A 21,841-nucleotide genomic window follows, 5' to 3' on the forward strand; every position below is an offset into this window, starting at 1 on the left:
CCGCATGAACCTAGGCCTAGTTGAGTCAATTCGGATCTAAGTTAGTTAAGTCAATTCAGATCTAAGTTAATTAAGTCAACTTGGATCTAAGTTGAGTTGAGTCAAGTCAAGGCCAATCTAATTTGAGTTAGCCTAGGCCCAAGTCAACTCAGACAAGTTGAGTCGGGTTGACTAGGCCCAAGCTAAGTTGACTCGGGTTTGGTCAAGTTAGCCCCAACCAAGCCAACCAAGGTCAAGTTGTCGACTCAGACCTAGGACAAACTAAGTTTACTTGAGCCTATGTCAAATTGAGTCAACCTATGTTTGGGACCAAGTCGAGCTCAGTTAGTTCAGCTTAAGTCAAGTCAAGTTAGCTTGACATGGAGTAAAGTCAAGTTGAATAAGCCTAGGTGTAGGTAAAGTCGAGACAAACCAAGCATGGGTTGAGTCAAGTTAGCCATGGCCTTAGTCGAGCCAAGTTGACTCGAGCCTTGGTCGAGCTAAGTCAGCCCATGTAAAGTAAAAGTTATTTTCCATTCTTTTGGATTTTGAGATATCATGACTCTCAAAAGTTAAGACTAAGTTCTATTGATAACCTCTATGATCACCGTTTTAATGGCAACAAATAGTAGAAAATATAATTTTAGTTTCAAGGTTATCACTATAAAATCCTTCAAAAGTGATTTAAAAACTTTGAATATCTATTAGACAATGTAGTTTAAGAAGTCCAATCAATCTAACTACTTCATTAAATAACTACTTCATTAAATAACAGGTTTGCAACATGGTATAAATCATCAATCTTATGACATGGAATAAAATGGATCACTCTTCAAAATTTATTCACAACTAGAAAGATTGAATCATGTCTCTCTTTCGGCATTGGAAGGCCAAATACAAAATTTAATGAAAGTTTCATTGGAGACAAACTGATGTTGAGTTTTTCCTTGTCTCTTCTTCATGTAGTTGATTGTTAATTGATAGTGCCTAGTTGGTGTGACTAACACACAACATGTTTAATAGAGACCATTAAATGGACATTGTTCAGTGGACATCATCTAAATTATGAAGCGTCATGTGCTCTTGGTTGTTAATGAATTTCTATTCCAATGAAACAACAATTAGAATAAAAATGAGCAAATGGGCAAAATTTAGACACTAGATTTTTTGGTACTCAAAACTTTAATTGCTAATGTTAGAATAATTTATTAACTCAATATTATTGGTCTCTAAAATAGTTATTATTATAAATAAAAAAATTATAATTAGTAACCAATTACACTTTAAATTAATCACTGATCCATTTTTTTTTTCTAAAATTAGTTCCTATTTAAATAATTTTTTATAGTCTTTAATTTTGGATGATTTGCATTTAGGTTATTTTATATAAAAATTGCATATATAATTATGTTTAATTTATTACTCAAATTCACATTCATTTTCTCAAGATAGTTATGAAAAACTTATTATTGATAAAGACTCATCATAGGACTCATTGGAGGATGTTGAGTTTGATCGCTCAACTATATATGTTAAAGGAATGACCTAAAAAATGCTAATGCTTGGTATCAACACATGCAAAATTAAAACATACTTCTTCTTCTCGTCAATATGATGTGTTTTATATCTGTTAGGTCTATTGATGAAGAGGTTCACTGAAGAGACACAAACACCAATAACAACTCAACCATATAAAGGATTGACACCACTCTCTACCCAAAACCTCACAATAGGTTAATGGATCTTTCACCTTTATATAATATTCTCCTTTCTCATTTTTATCTAATGTGGGACTTGAACTCACACTTGGATACCCAACAATTTTTGTATAAATAAGATAATTTTAATTTAGCAAATAAATTATTAAAAATGTAAGGATGTAAGTTGATTTAGTAATTGGTTTTTTGGAGGTGTTGAAATGAATGCATATATAAAGAAGTTATGAAATGTTGTGTGGAGTACATTAAAGTGGATTCTGTTGCCGAGTTCTAGATACTCCTAAATAATTTTTTCAAAGACTCCTATTAGGATCGAGCATGAGATAAGATTACCCTAATCTGAAATTATGATTGGTTATTTAAACTTGAATATGACTTAAATTCAATCTGAAATAAATAAGACAATTATAAATTATAATTATTTATAATTGTCAAAAATTCATCCTTTAAAAAGATTATTATAACACTGAAATTTTATAAATCAACTTAGATTTCAAACGAGGTGGATGAAATTAAATCATGATGACTTGCATCTCTCATAGTACTAACTTTACCGTATATATTGAAGTGTAAGTTATCAAGCAAAACAAAATCATGTGCTATCTTTGGTCCATCCGTTCATTCTTTATTATAGCTTTTATCCTATACCAGTTAAAACTTTTTTCCAATTACTAAACGTTGGGAAACATAATATAGCTGGTGACATTGTTAAACAAAGAATTTAATGACAATAGTTGTACGGGTAAAATTTAGGATATAATTTTGTATAAGTACTATAATTTTAAAAATAAATTTGTTATTATATAGTATCACTTAACTGTCACACAATAAGAAAATAATTTCTTTAATGAAAACATACTCATAAATAAAGTAAAAATAAAAACACAATAAATTTAAGTGTGTTCAGTACTTCAAAAGCTATATTCATATATTATTACTTAATGTATAATTTTTAGGTTTAATGTCTACGGAGGTCCCTATTTATGCGGATTTGTATAAATTGGGTCTTCGTATTTTGAAAGCTCTCAATCGGGTCCTTATTTTGGTAAAATTGAGTCAATGATGTCCTTGCCGTTAATTGCTGTGGACGGTGTTAATTTTCTTGCATTGTGGCATGCTGAGGTGTCCTTTAATTATGACGTGACATAGGTTAACCAACCAGAACATACCACCTCACGCCTCCTGCCACATCATCTATGACTTATCCACAGAAACCTTAATTTCCAAACCCTAGCTATTATGCGCCGCCACCGCCATCCTCGCCAGCAGTCGTCCCTTCAACCTTCACTGTGAACCTCCATGGTTGTCGCAAGTCCTCTGTCAGTCTTCTCCTTTGTCAATTACAAGCAACCTGCAGAAGATCAAACTACAGAACCCAGAATTGCGCATCTACTTCTCGCACAAGAATCTACTCCATCATCTTCTCCATGGCAGCCACACGAGTCACACATCACAATCGCGATTGAGCCACGTTTAAGTAACCACAAAATCATCACAGACGACGAACCAATTCGCTAGCCACCGTTGTCCGCCACTTCGCCAGCCACGAGCAACCTCTGAAAAACGTGAAAACGAGAACGCTCAAATCACAACAATTAAACCCCCAAATCGTGAACCTCCTTCAGTTCGTTCATCTCTGTGCCATTGATGAAGCTAACCTGCAAACAGAACAATCAAACCCTAAATCACAAAATCCCAAAATTGAGCAAGCAGAGAACGTGAAATTTTCGCATCGCATCTACACCAGTACTGAGAGGCCATTAACCCAAATTTTCAGTCCGAACCCTAACCCAAATATCGCAACAAAACGGAGGGATAATAGGAATAATCCAATCCTCAAATTTGCAGTAGTTTTCATTAGGGACCAACAAATTACCAATCTGATTAAACCCTTTTGAGCGTAGATACGCTCCAGACAGAGAGAAATCTCCTATAAATGTTGGTGCAAGGCACTTAATAACATCTTCTTCAATGCCACTTATAGTTGTAATAACTACATCAACCTGCACATTGCAAAACACATACAAAAAAAGGAAATTTAATAACTTGACTTGAATTTACTATTTAACCATGATGGTGTGAGAAGCATTGAAGAATACCATTGCAAAGGCTTGAATTAGCCTTCGAACAAGGGAAAGTAACTCACCATGCGATGTTGAACAAGAAACCGAACAATGTGTCTAACACCAGAGGAAATAAGATTAGAAGTGAAACCCAGAAACACTTTACAAGTCACAGATTTTCGGTACTCCAAGTCCCTCTCATGGTCACTGCAATCCTTAGTCACAGCTTCATCAACTAGCCTCCAATCTAGCTTTAACCCAAAAATCACAACTCAATACCTTCTCAATCAGAAAAGGAAGAGGGGAAGGAAGCTTCCTCCTTAACCCGTGAATCAAAACGGAGGGACGAAGAAGAAACGTGCCCTTGTCTCGTCCCGCCACGCCTCCGTCGGACTCTCGTCGCCTCTGTCGTCAACCCACGTATTTTAAAATTTAAAATGATATAAATATCCACATAATAATCTCACATTGTACCACGTCGTAATTAAAGGACACCTCGGCATGCCACATTGCAAGAAAATTAACGTCGTCCACAACAATTAACGACAAGGGCATTATTGACTCAATTTTACCAAAATAGGAACCCGATTGAGAACTTTCAAAATACGAGGACTCAATTGATAGAAATCCGCATAAATAGATACCTCTGAAGACATTAAACCTAATTTTTATGATAAATTTGTAAAATCTTGTGTATTTTTTTTAACGAAAGTTATAAACTCTCATAATATTTAAGTTTTTCTTATATAAAAAAAACTTATTAAGTTGTGATGTCAATACTTAAATAAAATTTTTATTTTTTAAAAATAGTTTCATATTTTCCCTTCGTATTATTCAATATAGAGTTTATATATATTTTCTTTTACATTAATTATCAGAGCTTATTTGTATAAAGAAAAATGAAAAAACCCCTTCTCTCCTTTGATTGTTCTCTAAAATTTCCCATGATGAAATTGCTTCTTTTTTTTCTATCATTCCAGAACTTAGATGTTTCTCTCAGTTATTTCTAGGTCCAACATGTAAGCTTTTTCAAACAGGGAGAGGTTTCTTAAATTTCAAGAAACAATTTGGCCATGAAATCATCAGATTGTGTATCGACTTATATTTTTTAACCACCAACATCAACAAACAACATCAAACTACGTTGTTCAAAATGTTTTCACGAAATTCAATCTCATAGATCAATCTACTACCATATAAAAAATATACATGATCCCTCCATCTTGAATCAACTATAACTACATGAATAGACTCTAGTTTCAAACATATAAATCAATTAACAGTGTCATGAAAGTACACAACCTATCAATCTTGAACCAACTAAGATATGAGATTACATCGCTCAACGACAAATTAAGAAAAACTATCACATACATGTGCTGTTGAACTTTCCTTTTTACTGCACGACATGCACACCTCATACTCTTCACCCATGCTTCCTTTAAAAAAAGCATATATTTTTCACAAAAATGTCTTTATCAAATTACTCTCCCATATTAATATCTCATTGGATACACAAAAGAAAAAAAAAGATGGCATTGACCATCTAACAAAAGGCTTCTACATTGGTCCCAATGATCTATATATACTTCTTTTCATATTCATAATAAAGAATATACTGCACATTAAAGTACTCATATTTTTTTCTACAAATTACAATTTTCTTATTCTGAGAAGAATTTAAATCTAAAACTTGTTAATGAAGTATCTATCGCCAAACCATTTCGATTCAAAGACCCTTTTGAAACGTAAACTTTTGTTGTTGTTCTTTTCTGATAACTTTTTGAGTGAGATCACGTGCAAGGCTGCGGGTGATGCCATTTGGTAATTAGGGTTAAAGTGAAAATCTTATACTGCAACTAAAATATCTTTGTTCCATATTAAAAAGAGAAGAGCATATTAAAGTACGTGGTTGATTATACAAGTTGAGAGAAACGTACCACACAATAACACACTATCCCTTTTTATTCACAGCTAGCTAGATAGGTGATATCTCTCGGTTATCGACATATTTATGGTGTCCAGTGCATTGACAAGACAAAACCAGCTTGATTCGATTAGATTTCCAACTTACCAAAAGTCATTCATTCATTCTAATCTATAATCTATTTTTCCACAATGATTTTGAAGCAAAATGAATAGTCATTAGATCAAACATACTCCACAAAATCAAATAAAAATCTCACATAATAAATTAAGGCTTAAAGTTTTTCCTTTAAAGCTGAAAATTAGTACTTTTGATCCTCACATGACTGTAGTTAACATTTATGTATTCAACAAAATATTAATTGATTATTCCAAACAAACATTCAATATTGGAAAAAGAAAAATTCATAAGATTTATTGAATAAATGTTATTTATCTATTGTAGAATGAATATTAAAAAAGATTATTTGAAATTTTGGAAACATAAAAATTAAAAAAAACTGTAACATCCCAAAATATAGCATAAAACTATAAAGGAGTTATCATATAATAATACTGAAAATAAAGTTAACCTTACAGCTATTACAAAATAACCATAAAATTTAGAACTTTACAAAATTCTTATACTACTACTAAACTATGTACGTAACCGAACGATTATTAGGAATCTAGAGTTATAACCGAATGGTTAATACAAAACTATTCACAAGACCGAGGAGTCTTTTACTAAGCCGAGGGGTCCTCTCCTTCCAAGGACTGGTCCACCGAGAACACCTCTCCAACTGCTCACACCCACATGATAATCATTGCAAAAAAAAGAACCGAACAGGAAACATGGACAAAACAGGAAATAAGGGTAAGCTAATGTAATTTAATTGTATACACATACATACATTTCGAACAAGTCCAAACAATGCAAGACTGAACACTACAACATACCAAAACCGAATACAAGTAAGCATATACAAACCGAACACTCAAGTAGTTATAACCGAACACTATAATTCATGCATAGACCGAACACCTGACTTGAGCATCCAGATTGTATGAATGTGTAGCTACATGCGTTTCTGCACTTGTGATGGTGAAACAACAAGACCCCCATCAAGCTAACCCACAAGGTTAGTCTAGTGAAGATTACCTCGATACCCTGAGGTTAAAGGACCTTCTGCCATTCTGACACATGAGTTACTTCTCTCTACTTAAGAATGAGTAATCACAGAATATTAAGATCAACACTAGCTTAGCACGATACCCACATTCATACTTTACAATTCAAATACCATCCACGAGACATTCCTCCTTGGAATTCTCTTCCACATTACTTGAAAACATAAATCCTCATATATTAACATATCATGTCATTCACCAATCATATACTCACTCATAAGACTGGAAACCCTGTGAACTTTGGAGACTGAACAGTTTCTCACCACCCAAGGACAAGACCGAACAGTTTATAACAAACAAGAACTAACAATTGACCGGACACTAGCGAAGGCCAACTACTAAGGAAAAAACAAACACTACATTAAAGTTGAGTACTAAAACTAGGTTGAATACCAGGACTAAATCGAATGTTAGTATAAGACCGAGAGTTAACACTAGCATAACTGTTAATATAAGACAGAGCGCTAACACTGGCATAACTGCTAGTTAAGACCGAGCACTAACACTAGCATAATTGCTAGTATAAGACTGAGCGCTAACACTAGCATAACTACTAGTATAAGACCGAGCGCTAACACTACCATAACTGCTAGTATAAGACCGAGCGCTAACACTAGCATAACCGTTAGTATAAGACCGAGCACTTGACCAAGACCGAACGACCAACTGTGCACACTCCGCGTTTTGCATAATTCTGCAAAATTCTACAGAATTATGAAGAACACCAAAAGTTACCCAAAACCATATATTTTTCCCAAGTTCTAATCCTCCAAACATGATTCCTACACCACTACAACCTATCTATGGGTGCCTCAACATCTCTAACCTTCCTTCACAAAATTTCACACCAAAACCCACCCAAAAATCTACATAAAACTCAAGTCAAGAACCCAAAATCATATTTTACCTTTATACATTTTTGGCCAACTTAATAATTCTAACATGTCAAAATGCTCTTGTTCAAACTCACCTTACTGTCAAAAACCACTCCCAACCTCAAACTCTCATTTTTCACTCTCTCACATCCTCAAATTGACACTAATAGAACACTTTTTCTACATAATACTCCCTAAATCCAGTTCACAAAGTTCAATCCTTACATTCAATCGAAAACAGAAAGTCAACATGCATTTCAATCAATCATACAATTCATTTCAAACATATAAAAATACAAATTAAATTATTTAACTTCCCTTACCTTAAAATAACTGGACCAAAGGAAAACCTTCACTGAATTGGTTATCCCACAAGCACAAACACAACCTACAAATCTTTGGATTGGTGAGAAAAAACCATCCACTGAACCAGAACTAAGAATTAGACTCAGAGGAGGTGAAGAAGGACACATGCAAGCAGAACACAACTTGCATGCAACTGAAACATGCAGTAAACACCAAGGACAAGAGAAACCACTTACCAGTGATTAAACCAATAATTGAGAGAAGATTCAGCAGTTCCAAACTGCAGAGATACTCAGATTTGAGCTATTGGAAGAACAGCACGACTTGAATCAGTGGAAATCTAGAGAGAATTTGTAGAGAGAAGGAAGAGAAAATAAAACTCAGAAGTTTGGAGAGAAGAGTTTCATGTAGAGAGTGACACTAAATTTTAAAACTTTCGTTTATATACTACCGTCAAAATTGATCGGTCCTCTCAGTTGCATATGTCTTTCTCCACTATCTCTGAATTTCACAGTCTTTACAAAAACATTTTATGTTGATTAAAATAAAAATTTTCGCATCCTGTGAATGTTAAAAATATTAATTTCAAATTTTATACAAATAAAAGACATTTTCTTAAGAAAAAACAAATCAAAATTTACAGATTTTAACTTAAAAACATATTTAACTATATACGAAGATCCGTACAGATTTCGGCTACCTGCTATCATCACCCCCACAAGCTGCGTACATCTTTTTGCTGAATCAATCTTTTTTGATAAAAGAATAAATTAAGTCAATAAAGATTATCACTACCAAATATTAAACTCAGATTGTGTCTAATCGATTCAATTTGGATTCAACAGAGGTGTTTACTTAAGGAGTACTAGCAACGGCGGAACATATATAATAAAATATATTAATTCCATTAATTTATCAAAATAACAACATTTTGATTGGGTGGTTTAGAAAGACCTGTCGATTTATTTTATTTTTTTACCAAAGAAGCTAACACACTAAATAAGAGATTTTAATATATTAAGTATTTTAAAATATATACATATATCACAATGATTTTTTTTATTATATATAACTTTTTTATTAGTATATATATATATATATATAATGTATTACGGCATGAAGAAAATTTTAACTTTCTTATAAAATATTGAAACGTCTTCATTTTTAATGAATATTTGGAAAAAAGTTTTAAATACTGAATGCTTTGAGTACTTCAAGAAATACATTTCAAACCAAAGTCTCAAATCTTAATGAGAATTACGATTGGCAAAAATAACTGATTTGTACTGTATTATAGTTAACTATACTATATTATACTTAAAAAAATGATTCACTTTTACTAAACGTCCAGTATACTATTTTATGGTTTAGTTTTTAACAGTTTCGGTTTAGTTAACTGTGAGAAATGTATCTACTCTTTTCTCTTCTTTACTTTCCGTTCAACTGCTTTGTCTTGCCAAGAGAATGTTATTTAATAATAAAATATTAATAAAAGAAATTGTTCACATAAAAAATTAATAGTGAATTTTTTAAGACAAAATTTTTTTATCACAAATTTTTATATTTTTTTTATAATAAACATATATTACTTTTTAAATAATATTATTTTAAGTAATAAAAGTAAAATATTTTTTTTTTAAATTTAACTTTATTAAATGAATAAGTAATAGAAATCATAAAAGAAAAAAAGACTATATAAAAAAAATAATACTTTAAATATATTATATTCTTTAACATATTATTAAATATGTAAATATATGTTAAAAAAACTTTTAATGATATTGAAATGTGTGTAAGCGCACACACTAAAATAACTATTTATTTTAAAAATCAACTTACTTTAAAATAAATATCAATATTATTATTTTTAAATGATAGTATTTTATAGACTAAAACTAAAATATATTTTTTAACGTTAAATTTTATTAAATGACTATATAATGAAATATCATAAAAAAATAGTAATATAGCAAAAATAATTAATATTATAAAAATATCAAATGACAAAAAAATTAACAAACGTTTATTAAGAGTAAATTTTCTAGTATAATCTTTTATTATATTATAATAATTAATAAATATTAGTTTAATTTTTACATAATAAAATATAAATAATAAATAATTGATTAATAAAACAATTTTATGAGGCAAAATAATAAATATAAATAAAAAATTATAAAATAAAATAAGTAGATAAAAAGATAAAATAAATTAGGTTTAATACCCAATTTTGTCCCCAGTTTGGTTCGAAAATCTCAATTTAGTTCCTCTTTAGAAAAGTAATTGTAATGGATCCTTACTTGTAATTATGTGAGTCAAGTTAGTCCCTTCTGTTAAATATAAGCAAACGGAGTTAATGGGTTGATGATGTGACAGTATTCAGTGGTTAGGTGTCAACATGCAATTTTGTGCGTGCTTACGTGGTGTTAGGGCAACTGATTTTAAAATTGGGTTTTAATTAGAAATTGGGTTTATTTAATTGGGGATAAATTGGCAGCAGTTAGGGTTTGTAATTAATTTTGTGCAATTGAACAGAAAGAAAGTTAGGGCAGCTGGAGTTCTTCACGTACATTGCCAACACGGAACAGTTGTGGGTGTTCTTCTTGTTCATGATCTTCTCATTTGTGTTGTTCTTGTTTACGGGTTGTGCTTAAGTCAGTGGTTGCTGGTGGTTCGTGGTTGGCGAGTTGTTCTTCCTTCTTAGTGGTTGTCTCGCTTTGGGCTTCGCAATGTCTTCGAATCACGGTTGTTCGTCTTGCTCATGGGGGAGCTCTCGTGGTGGTTCATCCAGAGGATTGGTTGGAAGCCAAATATGCCATTGTGGGGAGGCTGGTGTGTTGAGAGTGACAAAAACAGTTAAGAACGAGGGGAAACAATTCTGGGGCTACCCTAACTACAAGGTTTGTAGTTTAATGTTTGTGATAAATTATTTTTATTTATTAATGAAATTTTTGTGGTTGGATACTTTGAACAGCGGACAAGAAATATGTTACCAATAAGGAGTATTGGTAAAACCTGAAGATGTGTTTTGATGATGCTGCAACTTATAGATTTTGGATGTAGTAGGAAAATATTTAAAAAAAGCAACTTGTAGATTTTGAATGTAGTAGGAAAATGTTAAACATTGTAATTTTTACAGTATAATCGATTATGGTTAAGCAATAATCGATTATCACAAGTCATACTTGAATAATCGATTATCACTTCATATAATCGATTATCACTTTTTTAAAAACTCTGTAATGGACTTGAATAATCGATATCACTTACAATAATCGATTATTCATGGCAGTTGGGAGCTGACCTTTGGCATTCAGTGTACTTGGCTATATAATTTGATTTGGAGAAATCAGAAGAGAACGTTTTTGAACTGAGAAAGCTTAGAACACTGTGTGTCAGAGGAACGTTCTTAGAGAGCTTTTTGTTCATTGTTCCCTTGCTTGGTCTTGTGAAAGGAGAGGCTCGCGTATCGTGTGTCGATAGTCGGAGCAGACTCTCTTCAAGTTAGCAAGGTACTCTGCCTGGTCTTGTGTAAGGAGAAGCTTGCGAATCGTTGGTCGATTGCCGGAGCGGTTCTCTTCAAGTTGGTAGAGTAGTTCTTTTCGTTTTATTCCTGTTCATTTGATTGTAATCTGTTAAACCATTTTTAGTGGAACTGTTAATCACTATTTATAGTGATTAACGACTGGACGTAGATTCTGTTGAATCGAACCAGGATAAAAATATCTGTGTGATTTTTCTATTCCTACACTCATATTATTTTACGTATATCAACTGTTTGATTAATTTTCTGAAAGAAAATTATTTTTACTAAAAGGACCAAATTATTTTTAATTGTGATCGAACACGCTTTCCGCTCTCTGAGTTTTAATTCTGCGCTATACTCTTTGAAAAATACCCCCTCCGATACCAACAATTGGTATCAGAGCTTGCTTTGATAGTTTTTCAAAAAAAAATTTATTTGCAAAAATGGCCGGTCACAATCAAAACCATGTATATGCTGAGGGTGCTTCCATTAACAGACCTCCATTGTTTACTGGTGATAACTATGCTTTTTGGAAAGTGAGAATGGAGATTTTTATGGGGTCTGTTGATAGAGGTATCTGGGAAGCTGTACAAAATGGCCCTTATATTCCTATGAATACTGTTGATGGTGTAGAGACTGAAAAACCTTATTTTAATTGGACTGCTGAAGAAAATAGACGAGCTCAGTTTGATATTAAAGCTCGCAATATAATTTCATCTGCTGTTGTACTTGATGAATTTTATAGAATTTCAGTGTGTAAGACAGCACAGGAAATGTGGGAAGTCCTCAGAGTCACTCATGAAGGAACAGAGGACGTGAAGCGCGCTAGGAAGAACACTCTCATTCAGGAATATGAGATGTTTAGAATGCAACCTGGAGAAACGATCTCTGACGTTCAAAAACGATTCACTCATATTGTGAATCATTTAACAGGGTTGGGTAAGACTTTTGATACTGATGAACTTAATGTGAAAATTCTGAAATCTCTGACAGGACTTGGCAACCAAAGGTGACTGCCATCTCGGAATCTCAAAATCTTACTCAGATGTCAATGCCAATCTTGTTTGGAAAGCTCCGTGAGCATGAACTTGAGCTGAGGAGATTGACTGCTGAAGAGGATCAAGGCAAAAGGAAAACTCTAGCTTTCAAGTCTGAAATATCTAAAGGAAAAAGCTCTAAGAGGATCGAAGAAGATGATTCTGATGATGAAGAAAACATGAGCTTGATGATAAAGAAATTTGCAAAGTTCATGAAAGCAAAGGGAAAGGACAAGTTTCACAAAGATAGGAAAGAAAGTCCAGAATCTCCATCAAACGTAAAGTGCTTCGGTTGTGGAGAAAGAGGGCACGTAAAATCTGAGTGTCCAAAAAGCAAGAAAAGTGAAGACAAGAAGGAAAGAAAATTTCAAAGGAAAAAGAAAGCATACATAGCTTGGGAAGACAATGCATCTAGCTCAACAAGCTCAAGTGATTCAGATGAAGAAGCCAATATTTGTCTAATGGCTGACTCAGAAGATACTGGAAGCCAAGTAAGTGATTCCAGCTTTGAATCTAGTGAATTAGACATGCAAAAGGCCTTCTGTGAATTGTTGATTGAATCTGAAAAACTTGATGTTGCACATAAAAAACTTAAGAAAGAGCACAATGAATTAAAATTGAATTATGAAAAGTTGCTTGATGATGAAGTTGTCTTAAGAAATAAAGTTAGTTCTTTAGAAACAAAATTATCTGATGCAAATGCTACTGTTGAACCTGTTGAATGCTTGTCTTGTAAGAATCATATGTTTGATATTGATATACTTGAAAACTTACTTGCAAAGGAAACCAAGAATAATTCACATGCTAAGATAAACCTTAAGAAAAGCAATGTTGAAAATAGAAATATGCATCAAATAAATAAGTCCAAAGTAAGAAGAACTCGTAGAGTTTGGGTTGAAAAAGGGACTTTTGTTAAAAACAAAGTAAGCAATGCTTGTTGTTTTTACTGTATGAAGCATGGACACACATCAAACAAATGCAACATTAAACATTTTGGTGTTCCAAATGGTAAATATGCATGGGTTAAAGTTGTAAAATGATTTATACTTGCATGAACTAACCTCAAGGACCCATAATTAGATTGGGGACCTAAAACTCTTGCTAATTTGTTTTGTAGGAATCTACTAAGTCAAAGAAGTCATTGTGGTATCTTGACAGTGGTTGCTCAAGACACATGACTGGTGACAAGAAAAGATTCATCTCTTTTGAGAAGAAGAAGCAAGGATTTGTAACGTATGGGGATAACAATAAAGGCAGAATAATGGGTACTGGAAACATTGGAGGAGGAAACACTTTGACAATAAAAGACGTCTTATACGTTGAAGGCCTCAAACATAATTCTAAGCATAAGCCAACTATGCGACAAAGGTTTCAAGGTAACTTTTGAGAGTGACAAATGTACTGTTTATTTTAAAAATTCTGCTGAAATTGCTTTGCAAGGTGTTAGGCATAATAACATATATTTGATTGATATTGAGAGTGAATCTAGTCATAGTATAACATGCTTAGTTGCTAAAGAAGAAAATCCATGGCTATGGCACAAAAGAGCTGCACATATTCACATGCAACACTTAAATAAATTAATCTCTAAGGATCTTGTGATTGGTTTGCCTAAACTAAAATTTGAGAAAGATAAACTTTGTTCTGCATGTCAAAAGGGTAAACAAACCAAATCTTCATTTCATCTAAAAGCATGATTTCAACATCAAAACCTTTAGAACTTTTGCATATGGACTTGTTTGGTCCATCTAGAATTAAAAGTTTTGGTGGAAACTACTATGCTCTTGTAATTGTTGATGATTACTCTAGATTTACTTGGACTTCTTTTTAACTCTGAAAAGTGAAGCTTTCAAAGCATTTAAAACTTTTGCTAAACGTATTCAAAATGAAAAAGATTTGAAAATCAAAACTTTGAGAAGTGATCATGGTGGTGAATTTGAAAATGAATCGTTTGGAAAATTTTGTGAAGAATTTGGCATTGCACATAATTTTTCTGCACCTAGAACTCCCCAACAGAATGGTGTTGTTGAAAGGAAAAATAGATCATTAGAAGAATTAGCTAGAACACTTATGAATGAATCTAATGTGCCAAAATACTTTTGGGCTGATGCAGTAAGTACTGCTTGTTATGTGTTAAATAGGATGCTTATTAGGCCAATTCTAAAATTAACTCCATATGAACTGTTGAATGGTAGAAAACCAAATATATCTCATTTGAAAATTTTTGGATGCAAATGCTTTGTCTTAAATAATGGAAAAGATAATCTTGGAAAATTTGATGCAAAATCTGATGAAGCAATTTTTCTAGGATATTCTTTGACTAGCAAAGCTTATAGAGTGTTCAATAGAAGAACACTGATAATTGAAGAATCAATGCATGTTGTCTTTGATGAGATTGTAGACCTTGAGGTAAATCCTCTTGAGTCAAATAGACCCATTGCAGGTGATGAGGATTACTTAAAAGAAGCCCTTGAGGAGATGTATCTAAATGAAAATTATCCTCCGGAGCTTCAAGAAACACCCCAAGTCGTTGATTCCAAAAGCTATCAACAACCAAGAGGACTATCTTTGGACAACATCATAGGAGATATATCAAAAGGGGTAACTACTAGACATAATTTAAATAATTTTTGTCTAACTGTTGCTTTTGTGTCTCAGGTAGAACCTAAAAATATAAAGGAAGCTCTTCAAGATGACAAGTGGTGCATTGCTATGCAAGAAGAGCTAAATCAATTTGAAAGGAATGAAGTTTGGGAACTTATTCCAAAACAAGAAGAATTCCAAGTCATAGGAACAAAATGGGTATTCAGGAACAAGCTTGATGAGGATGGAAACATCACAAAGAATAAAGCAAGGCTAGTTGCTAAGGGATACTGTCAAGAGGAAGGTATAGATTATGATGAAACGTATGCACCGGTAGCCAGGTTAGAAGCAATTAGATTATTACTTGCATATGCATCTTTGATGAAATTTAAACTATATCAAATGGATGTAAAAAGTGCTTTCTTAAATGGTTTTATAAAAGAAGAAGTGTATGTTAGTCAACCTCCTGGCTTTGAAGATTTTAAATTCCTGATCATGTTTACAAGTTGAAAAAGGCCCTTTATGGTCTTAAACAAGCACCTAGGTCTTGGTATGAAAGACTTAGTACCTTTTTAATTGAAAATGAATTTTCTAGAGGAAAGGTTGATTCAACCTTATTCATTAAGAAAGTAGGAAAACACATTTTAATCGTGCAAGTTTATGTAGATGATATCATTTTTGGGTCAACTGATGATTCTTTGTGTGAAGAGTTTGCAAAAATAATGCAAGGTGAATTTGAGATGTCTATGATGGGTGAGTTAAACTTTTTCTTAGGACTACAGATAAAACAAATGAATGGTGGAACATTCATCTCCCAAACTAAATACTGTAGAGAAATTCTTAGAAAATTTGGTATGGATAGCTGCAAGGAAGCTAGTACACCCATGGGTACTTCATGTTATTTAGATAAGGATGAAATTGGAAAAGGAGTGAATGAAACCATGTTTAGAGGCATGATAGGATCCTTGCTATACTTAACTGCTAGTAGACCAGATATTATGCAGAGTGTTTGTTTGTGCTAGATACCAAGCCAATCCTAAAGAATCTCATTTGACTGCAGTTAAGAGAATTCTAAAATATCTTAAGGGAACTACTTCATTTGGACTTTGGTATCCCTCTGATGCCTCACCTAGTTTAATAGGATACTCTGATGCAGATTATGGTGGCTGTAAAATTGATAGAAAAAGTACTAGTGGAACCTGTCATTTCTTGGGATGTTCTTTAGTGTCATGGCACTCAAAGAAACAAGCATGTGTAGCTTTGTCTACCACCGAAGCTGAATATATTGCAGCTGGAAACTGTTGTGCCAAATTTTGTGGATGAAACAACAATTGGAAGACTTTGATATCTTCCTTGACAAAATTCCTCTAAAATGTGACAATACTAGTGCGATAAATTTGACCAAGAACCCCATAATGCATTCAAGAACTAAGCATATAGAAATTAGGCACCATTTCTTAAGAGATCATATTCAAAAGGGGGATTGTCAAATTGAATATGTTGATACCTTACATCAATTAGCTGATATCTTTACCAAGGCTCTACCTAAAGATAGATTTTTTGAGCTTAGAAGAGAGTTAGGAGTGTTAGACATATCTTAGAATCAAAATCTATGCAAATTTTTGCATTTTTCGTAAACTTAACGCTTCATAATCGATTATCACTAAGTTATAATCGATTATTCATGCATAAAATTCAATTCTGGAAAATCTTGAGCAGATAATCGATTATCATTATGCATAATCGATTATCATGCAATTCTGGGCAGTAATTATTGAACTGATAATCGATTATCACGAGCCATAATCGATTATCGCGCTGACAGTTTCAAAAATAGAGCCGTTGGAGCATCCCATAACGGCTATAAACGGCCATAAATGGCTAGTTTTTCCATTTTTCTTATAAATAGCCCCCCATAATCGATTATTAGACACTCCTTTGCACCCAAATACTGCTGAAATCAAATCTAGAGCTCAAATCTTCTTCATTTCTCTTCACCTTCTCAAAATCTCATTTTCCCATTCTTCCTCCATGGCTGACTCAAGAAGGCACCGTCGCAGAACAGCTGGAGCCTCCTCTTCTTCTCAACCACGTCTTGCAAACATAGATGGATGGATTTCAGATCAAGGGAAACATGCAGACTTTGTTAATTCTTGGCAAGAAAGGAAGATCATGGCGGTAAAGTTTATTCGTCTTGACTTTTTCCGCTTCTATGGCTTTCAATTTCCAAACACTTTTGCTGAGCAGGGGTTAACGCATCTGTTAGAACAAAAAGGATGCATTTATCCTGATCTTATAAGAGTCTTCTACTTCAACTTGCGCTATCGAGATGGGATAATATCTACTAAGGTCAAGGGAGTACGCATCATTTTAGATGATGACGTATGGACCAATGTTGCTCAACTTCCCATCTGGGATGATGCTGTCAAAGTCCATTTAGGACTTGAAGATTTCAACAGGATGATGACTTTTCAATCCTTCCTGCGTCATCCTGAACGGCAAACCATAGAAGGCAATTACTGGTTGGAGGTTTTAAAGTTGAAGAAAGGATGATCCACTACTTGATTGTCTGGATTTTATGTCCTAGAGCAACCAACCATGCTCAATGCTCTGAGCAGGATTTACTTCTGTTGTATGGGATTCTAAATCACATACACATCGACTGGCCTGCTCTCATTGCTGACACAATGGTAAAAGCCAAGAAATCCCATTCATATCAATTTCCCTATGCTCTTCTTATTTCTAGGATTTTAGAATTCAAAGGTGTACCTGTTGAAGGAGAACTCGTTCAAACTATTGAAGCTGTGGGATCAGAAATTGGAGATACTACCTTTCGTCAAATGGGATTCATTACTAGAGGCAGAGTCCTTATTCACAAAGATGATGACCATCCTGATGTAGATGAAGATGATGACATGGACACTCATATGGCTGACCCAGTAAGTGCTGCTGCTCCGTCTGATGCTGGACCATCCAACATACCCTCCTCTTCCTCAACTTCTATGGAAGAACATTTTGCAAGGTTATCTAAACAGTTGGAGGATATGAGTCTTGCACAAAAGACTCACTTTGAGGAGATTTATGAGTGGCAGCGATCTGTTGATGAGTACATGGTTGATCAATTTCTTGATCTTGATGTTCGCCTATCTAACATCGAGGGTCATCTTAATATCCACCTCCTGAACGTTCTCCTAGTCCTGAATTCTAGGTTTTAGGCCTCTAAGTTTGATTGTTATGTTATTTTCTTTATGGTATTTAGTTTCTTAATCTTTATGAATTTCATGTAATTCCTTTCTGTTCTTAATATAATGAGCTTTTATTTTGTGCATATATTCCATTTTTGAGGGGGAGCTCATATTAAGGGGGAGGTTATTACATTATTCTTTTTCCTTATGATCAAAAAGGGGGAGAAGAAATATAAGGGGAGGATTAAAGAAAAAAAATAGTTTTTAATTGTACAGGTACTGCTAACTCTGTGGTTGTCCATTAGTTTATATATGTTGCAGGTAAACCTGAGTTGCTTTTAAAAAGAGAGTTTTTGATCATCATCAAAAAGGGGGAGATTGTTACCAATAAGGAGTATTGGTAAAACCTGAAGATGTGTTTTGATGATGCTGCAACTTATAGATTTTGGATGTAGTAGGAAAATATTTAAAAAAAGCAACTTGTAGATTTTGAATGTAGTAGGAAAATGTTAAACATTGTAATTTTTACTAGTATAATCGATTATGGTTAAGCAATAATCGATTATCACAAGTCATACTTGAATAATCGATTATCACTTCATATAATCGATTATCACTTTTTTGAAAACTCTGTAATGGACTTGAATAATCGATTATCACTTACAATAATCGATTATTCATGGCAGTTGGGAGCTGACCTTTGGCATTCAGTGTACTTGGCTATATAATTTGATTTGGAGAAATCAGAAGGTAACGTTTTTTGAACTGAGAAAGCTTAGAACACTGTGTGTCAGAGGAACGTTCTTAGAGAGCTTTTTGTTCATTGTTCCCTTGCTTGGTCTTGTGAAAGGAGAGGCTCGCGTATCGTGTGTCGATAGTCGGAGCAGACTCTCTTCAAGTTAGCAAGGTACTCTGCCTGGTCTTGTAAGGAGAAGCTTGCGAATCGTTGGTCGATTGCCGGAGCGGTTCTCTTCAAGTTGGTAGAGTGGTTCTTTTCGTTTTATTCCTGTTCATTTGATTGTAATCTGTTAAACCATTTTTAGTGGAACTGTTAATCACTATTTATAGTGATTAACGACTGGACGTAGATTCTGTTGAATCGAACCAGGATAAAAATATCTGTGTGATTTTTCTATTCCCTACACTCATATTATTTTACGTATATCAACTGTTTGATTAATTTTCTGAAAGAAAATTATTTTTACTAAAAGGACCAAATTATTTTTAATTGTGATCGAACACGCTTTCCGCTCTCTGAGTTTTAATTCCGCTGCGCTATACTCTTCGAAAAATACCCCCTCCGATACCAACAAAATGAAGAACTTCAAGGATGCAATTTCTTTAAATGACTTAATGAAGATTATGTAGATGATGTTGCTAGTACTATTGGTAGGCAAAGGAGGAAGATTAATAGCCTGGAGAAATGTGTTAGGGATTGTCAGAAAAGGGAGAAGATGTTAATATCAATGATATGTTTTCTGGGATTCATTAACATCATTGTTGTATGTATTTTGTTTAAAAGTCCATGATGTGTTCTATTAGATAGTTTATGTGAAGAGTACTTTGGGCAAATTGTAATATGATGTTTTGAAATGAAGATGAAATTTGAATTCAAGCATATGAAATTATGGTTTCAATTTACATTTTGTTTGATATATACAACATAAAATGAGGAAGTGGTGTGTAACTGCCAATAAAATGAGGAAGTGGCTTCTGTAATCCAAAAAGAGAGTTCTGTATAAGAAGGGACTTTTTAGACAAGAAGAAGTATATGTGCATTCTTTTAATCCAAAAAGAGAGTTGTGTAACAGAGGTATTACACACTGTCAGTGTTTGTAATATAATTGAAGAACAAATCCACTGTCAATGTTTGTAATATACAGGACTCTGTTGAACTTCATAATGCACATCCATTCATAATGACATCATAATCGAAAGAGAAGTTGTGATGACAATATAATGAGAAATTGGACTTGTGAAATGCACATCCAAAAGAAAATCTGTCATTGAAATTCATATTATAATCATCCAAACACCATTCATAATTACATCATAATGAAAACAAAATTTGTCATTGAAATTACAAAGTGGACTTCAAATGCACGTCTGACAGTTTACAAAATACATGTCAAGGTTTACAAAATAGCCATCACTTAAGCTAAACATACTTAACCTAAACATACTGTCAGTCCTAAATCACTTTTAAACTTGTGTTGTAGATGGCTGAGTTTGTTCCAAAACGCATTGAGTAAGCTGACTTGGTCCAGTAGTTGGCTGACTTTGTTCAGCTTGTGTTTCAGGTTGCTCAGTTGATTGATATTGACTTTGGTTTGCTGGAGGAGCTTGTAGACAACTATTTCTTTTATGACCAAGCTGTCTACATATGGAACATCTCTTACGAGTTCCATTTTGCTTGAGTTGTGTGTCATCCTTCTTTAGCTCCCAAGCCTCTAGCCTTCTCTTCTTTTTTGGTCTACCAGGCAACACTCTTTATGTTGGAGGCAAAACATCAGGTTGAGAAGTCTTTTCCCATAGCTGAGGACCATTGACAGGGTAGATGATTGGAATATATGTTTCTTGGTAGGTTGACTTTGTAAACCAATGTGGGACGTAGTCTTCTCCATTGATGTTGATAAATGTCATGGCAGCTAGTGCATGACAGCATGGGATGGCTGTTAAAGTCCACTTTCTGCAACTGCATTCCAGTTTATCTATGTCAACCACATACTTGTCACTCATCATTGAAATGTGTCTGACCTCAAAAATTTTTTGTCCTGACCAACTGCAATGATTAAAAGACAAATCAGGGTTTATAGTACAAAATTGAATACATAAAGAAGTCAAATGGTAATGTAGTGATGTCAACATACCTAGGTATCCAGTATTTAGTCAAGTGCAATTCCTTGTCAAATCTTTTTTTAATCTTTGGACAAAGACTACCTTCATATGTACTTATTTTGTTTCTATTTGTTGCCCATCTCTTCAAGAGGTACAGACGAATGTCTTCCATCATTGTGATGATGGGTTTACCTCTTGCATGTAATATTACACTATTAAATGCTTCGGACATATTATTCACTAAGGTGTCACAAACAACATTACTTGTAAACCTTGACCGTGACCAAAATCTACTTACACAAATAAGAAGTGCAAAATATCAGCTAAGAAAACAAAGAACAATTAATAGGAACAATGAATTTTAAAGGCATGTGGATTGACATACCTTGGTGGAATGGCTAATAAGTATTTAAAGGCNTCGCAGATGAGATTATGAGTATTAGCGATGATCCTATCAATCATCCCAATGTACCTGATGATGTTGAAATTGAGTTGAAGCCGTATGCTCTACACATCAAGTTTGTTGATGTGAACAATAAAAATAAATTTTCAGTAATAATATTTATTGACTTGACTGTAGAACAAAAAAGAAAGGTTGATATAATAAGAAAACATGTTAGATTTAAATTTATTTG

The 21,841-nt window shown here is 33.5% G+C and overlaps 2 protein-coding genes across 2 annotated transcripts; both read right to left on the reverse strand.

Moving 5' to 3' along the window:
• Positions 1 to 3,292: 3,292 nt before the first annotated feature.
• Positions 3,293 to 6,861, reverse strand: LOC148193003 (deoxyhypusine synthase-like). Its single transcript, XM_088099335.1, has 5 exons — positions 6,828 to 6,861; positions 6,580 to 6,614; positions 3,844 to 4,011; positions 3,488 to 3,700; positions 3,293 to 3,355 (listed from the first exon to the last, which is right to left on the reverse strand). Exons 1-5 carry the CDS (start codon positions 6,859 to 6,861, stop codon positions 3,293 to 3,295), a joined length of 513 nt encoding a protein of 170 aa, XP_087955461.1.
• Positions 6,862 to 20,858: 13,997 nt separating this feature from the next.
• On the reverse strand, positions 20,859 to 21,378 carry LOC148193004 (uncharacterized). The gene is made up of 2 exons (XM_088099336.1): positions 21,239 to 21,378; positions 20,859 to 21,150 (listed from the first exon to the last, which is right to left on the reverse strand). The coding sequence occupies exons 1-2, from the start codon at positions 21,376 to 21,378 to the stop codon at positions 20,859 to 20,861; spliced, it is 432 nt and encodes a 143-aa protein (XP_087955462.1).
• Between the last annotated feature and the right edge of the window lie 463 nt (positions 21,379 to 21,841).

This window comes from Vigna umbellata, chromosome 9, assembly GCF_029865625.1.
Source record: "Vigna umbellata cultivar VRB3 chromosome 9, Vumbellata_1.0, whole genome shotgun sequence".
NCBI lineage: Eukaryota > Viridiplantae > Streptophyta > Magnoliopsida > Fabales > Fabaceae > Vigna > Vigna umbellata.

What these genes read in the sequence shown, in the direction of transcription:
- LOC148193003 (XM_088099335.1), bottom strand. Translation starts at nt 6,861, where the DNA reads ATGGCAGAAGGTCCTTTAACCTCAGGGTATCGAG. An exon ending in TGTTTGGACTTGTTCGAAAT is followed by an intron (nt 4,012 to 6,579) that starts GTATGTATGTGT and finishes TTTGGGTTAAAG; the next exon opens with CTAGATTGGAGGCTAGTTGA. An exon ending in CGTTTTGTTGCGATATTTGG is followed by an intron (nt 3,356 to 3,487) that starts GTTAGGGTTCGG and finishes TTCTGTTTGCAG; the next exon opens with GTTAGCTTCATCAATGGCAC.
- LOC148193004 (XM_088099336.1), bottom strand. Translation starts at nt 21,378, where the DNA reads ATGGAAGACATTCGTCTGTACCTCTTGAAGAGATGGGCAACAAATAGA. An exon ending in ACTAAATACTGGATACCTAG is followed by an intron (nt 21,151 to 21,238) that starts GTATGTTGACAT and finishes TAATCATTGCAG; the next exon opens with TTGGTCAGGACAAAAAATTT.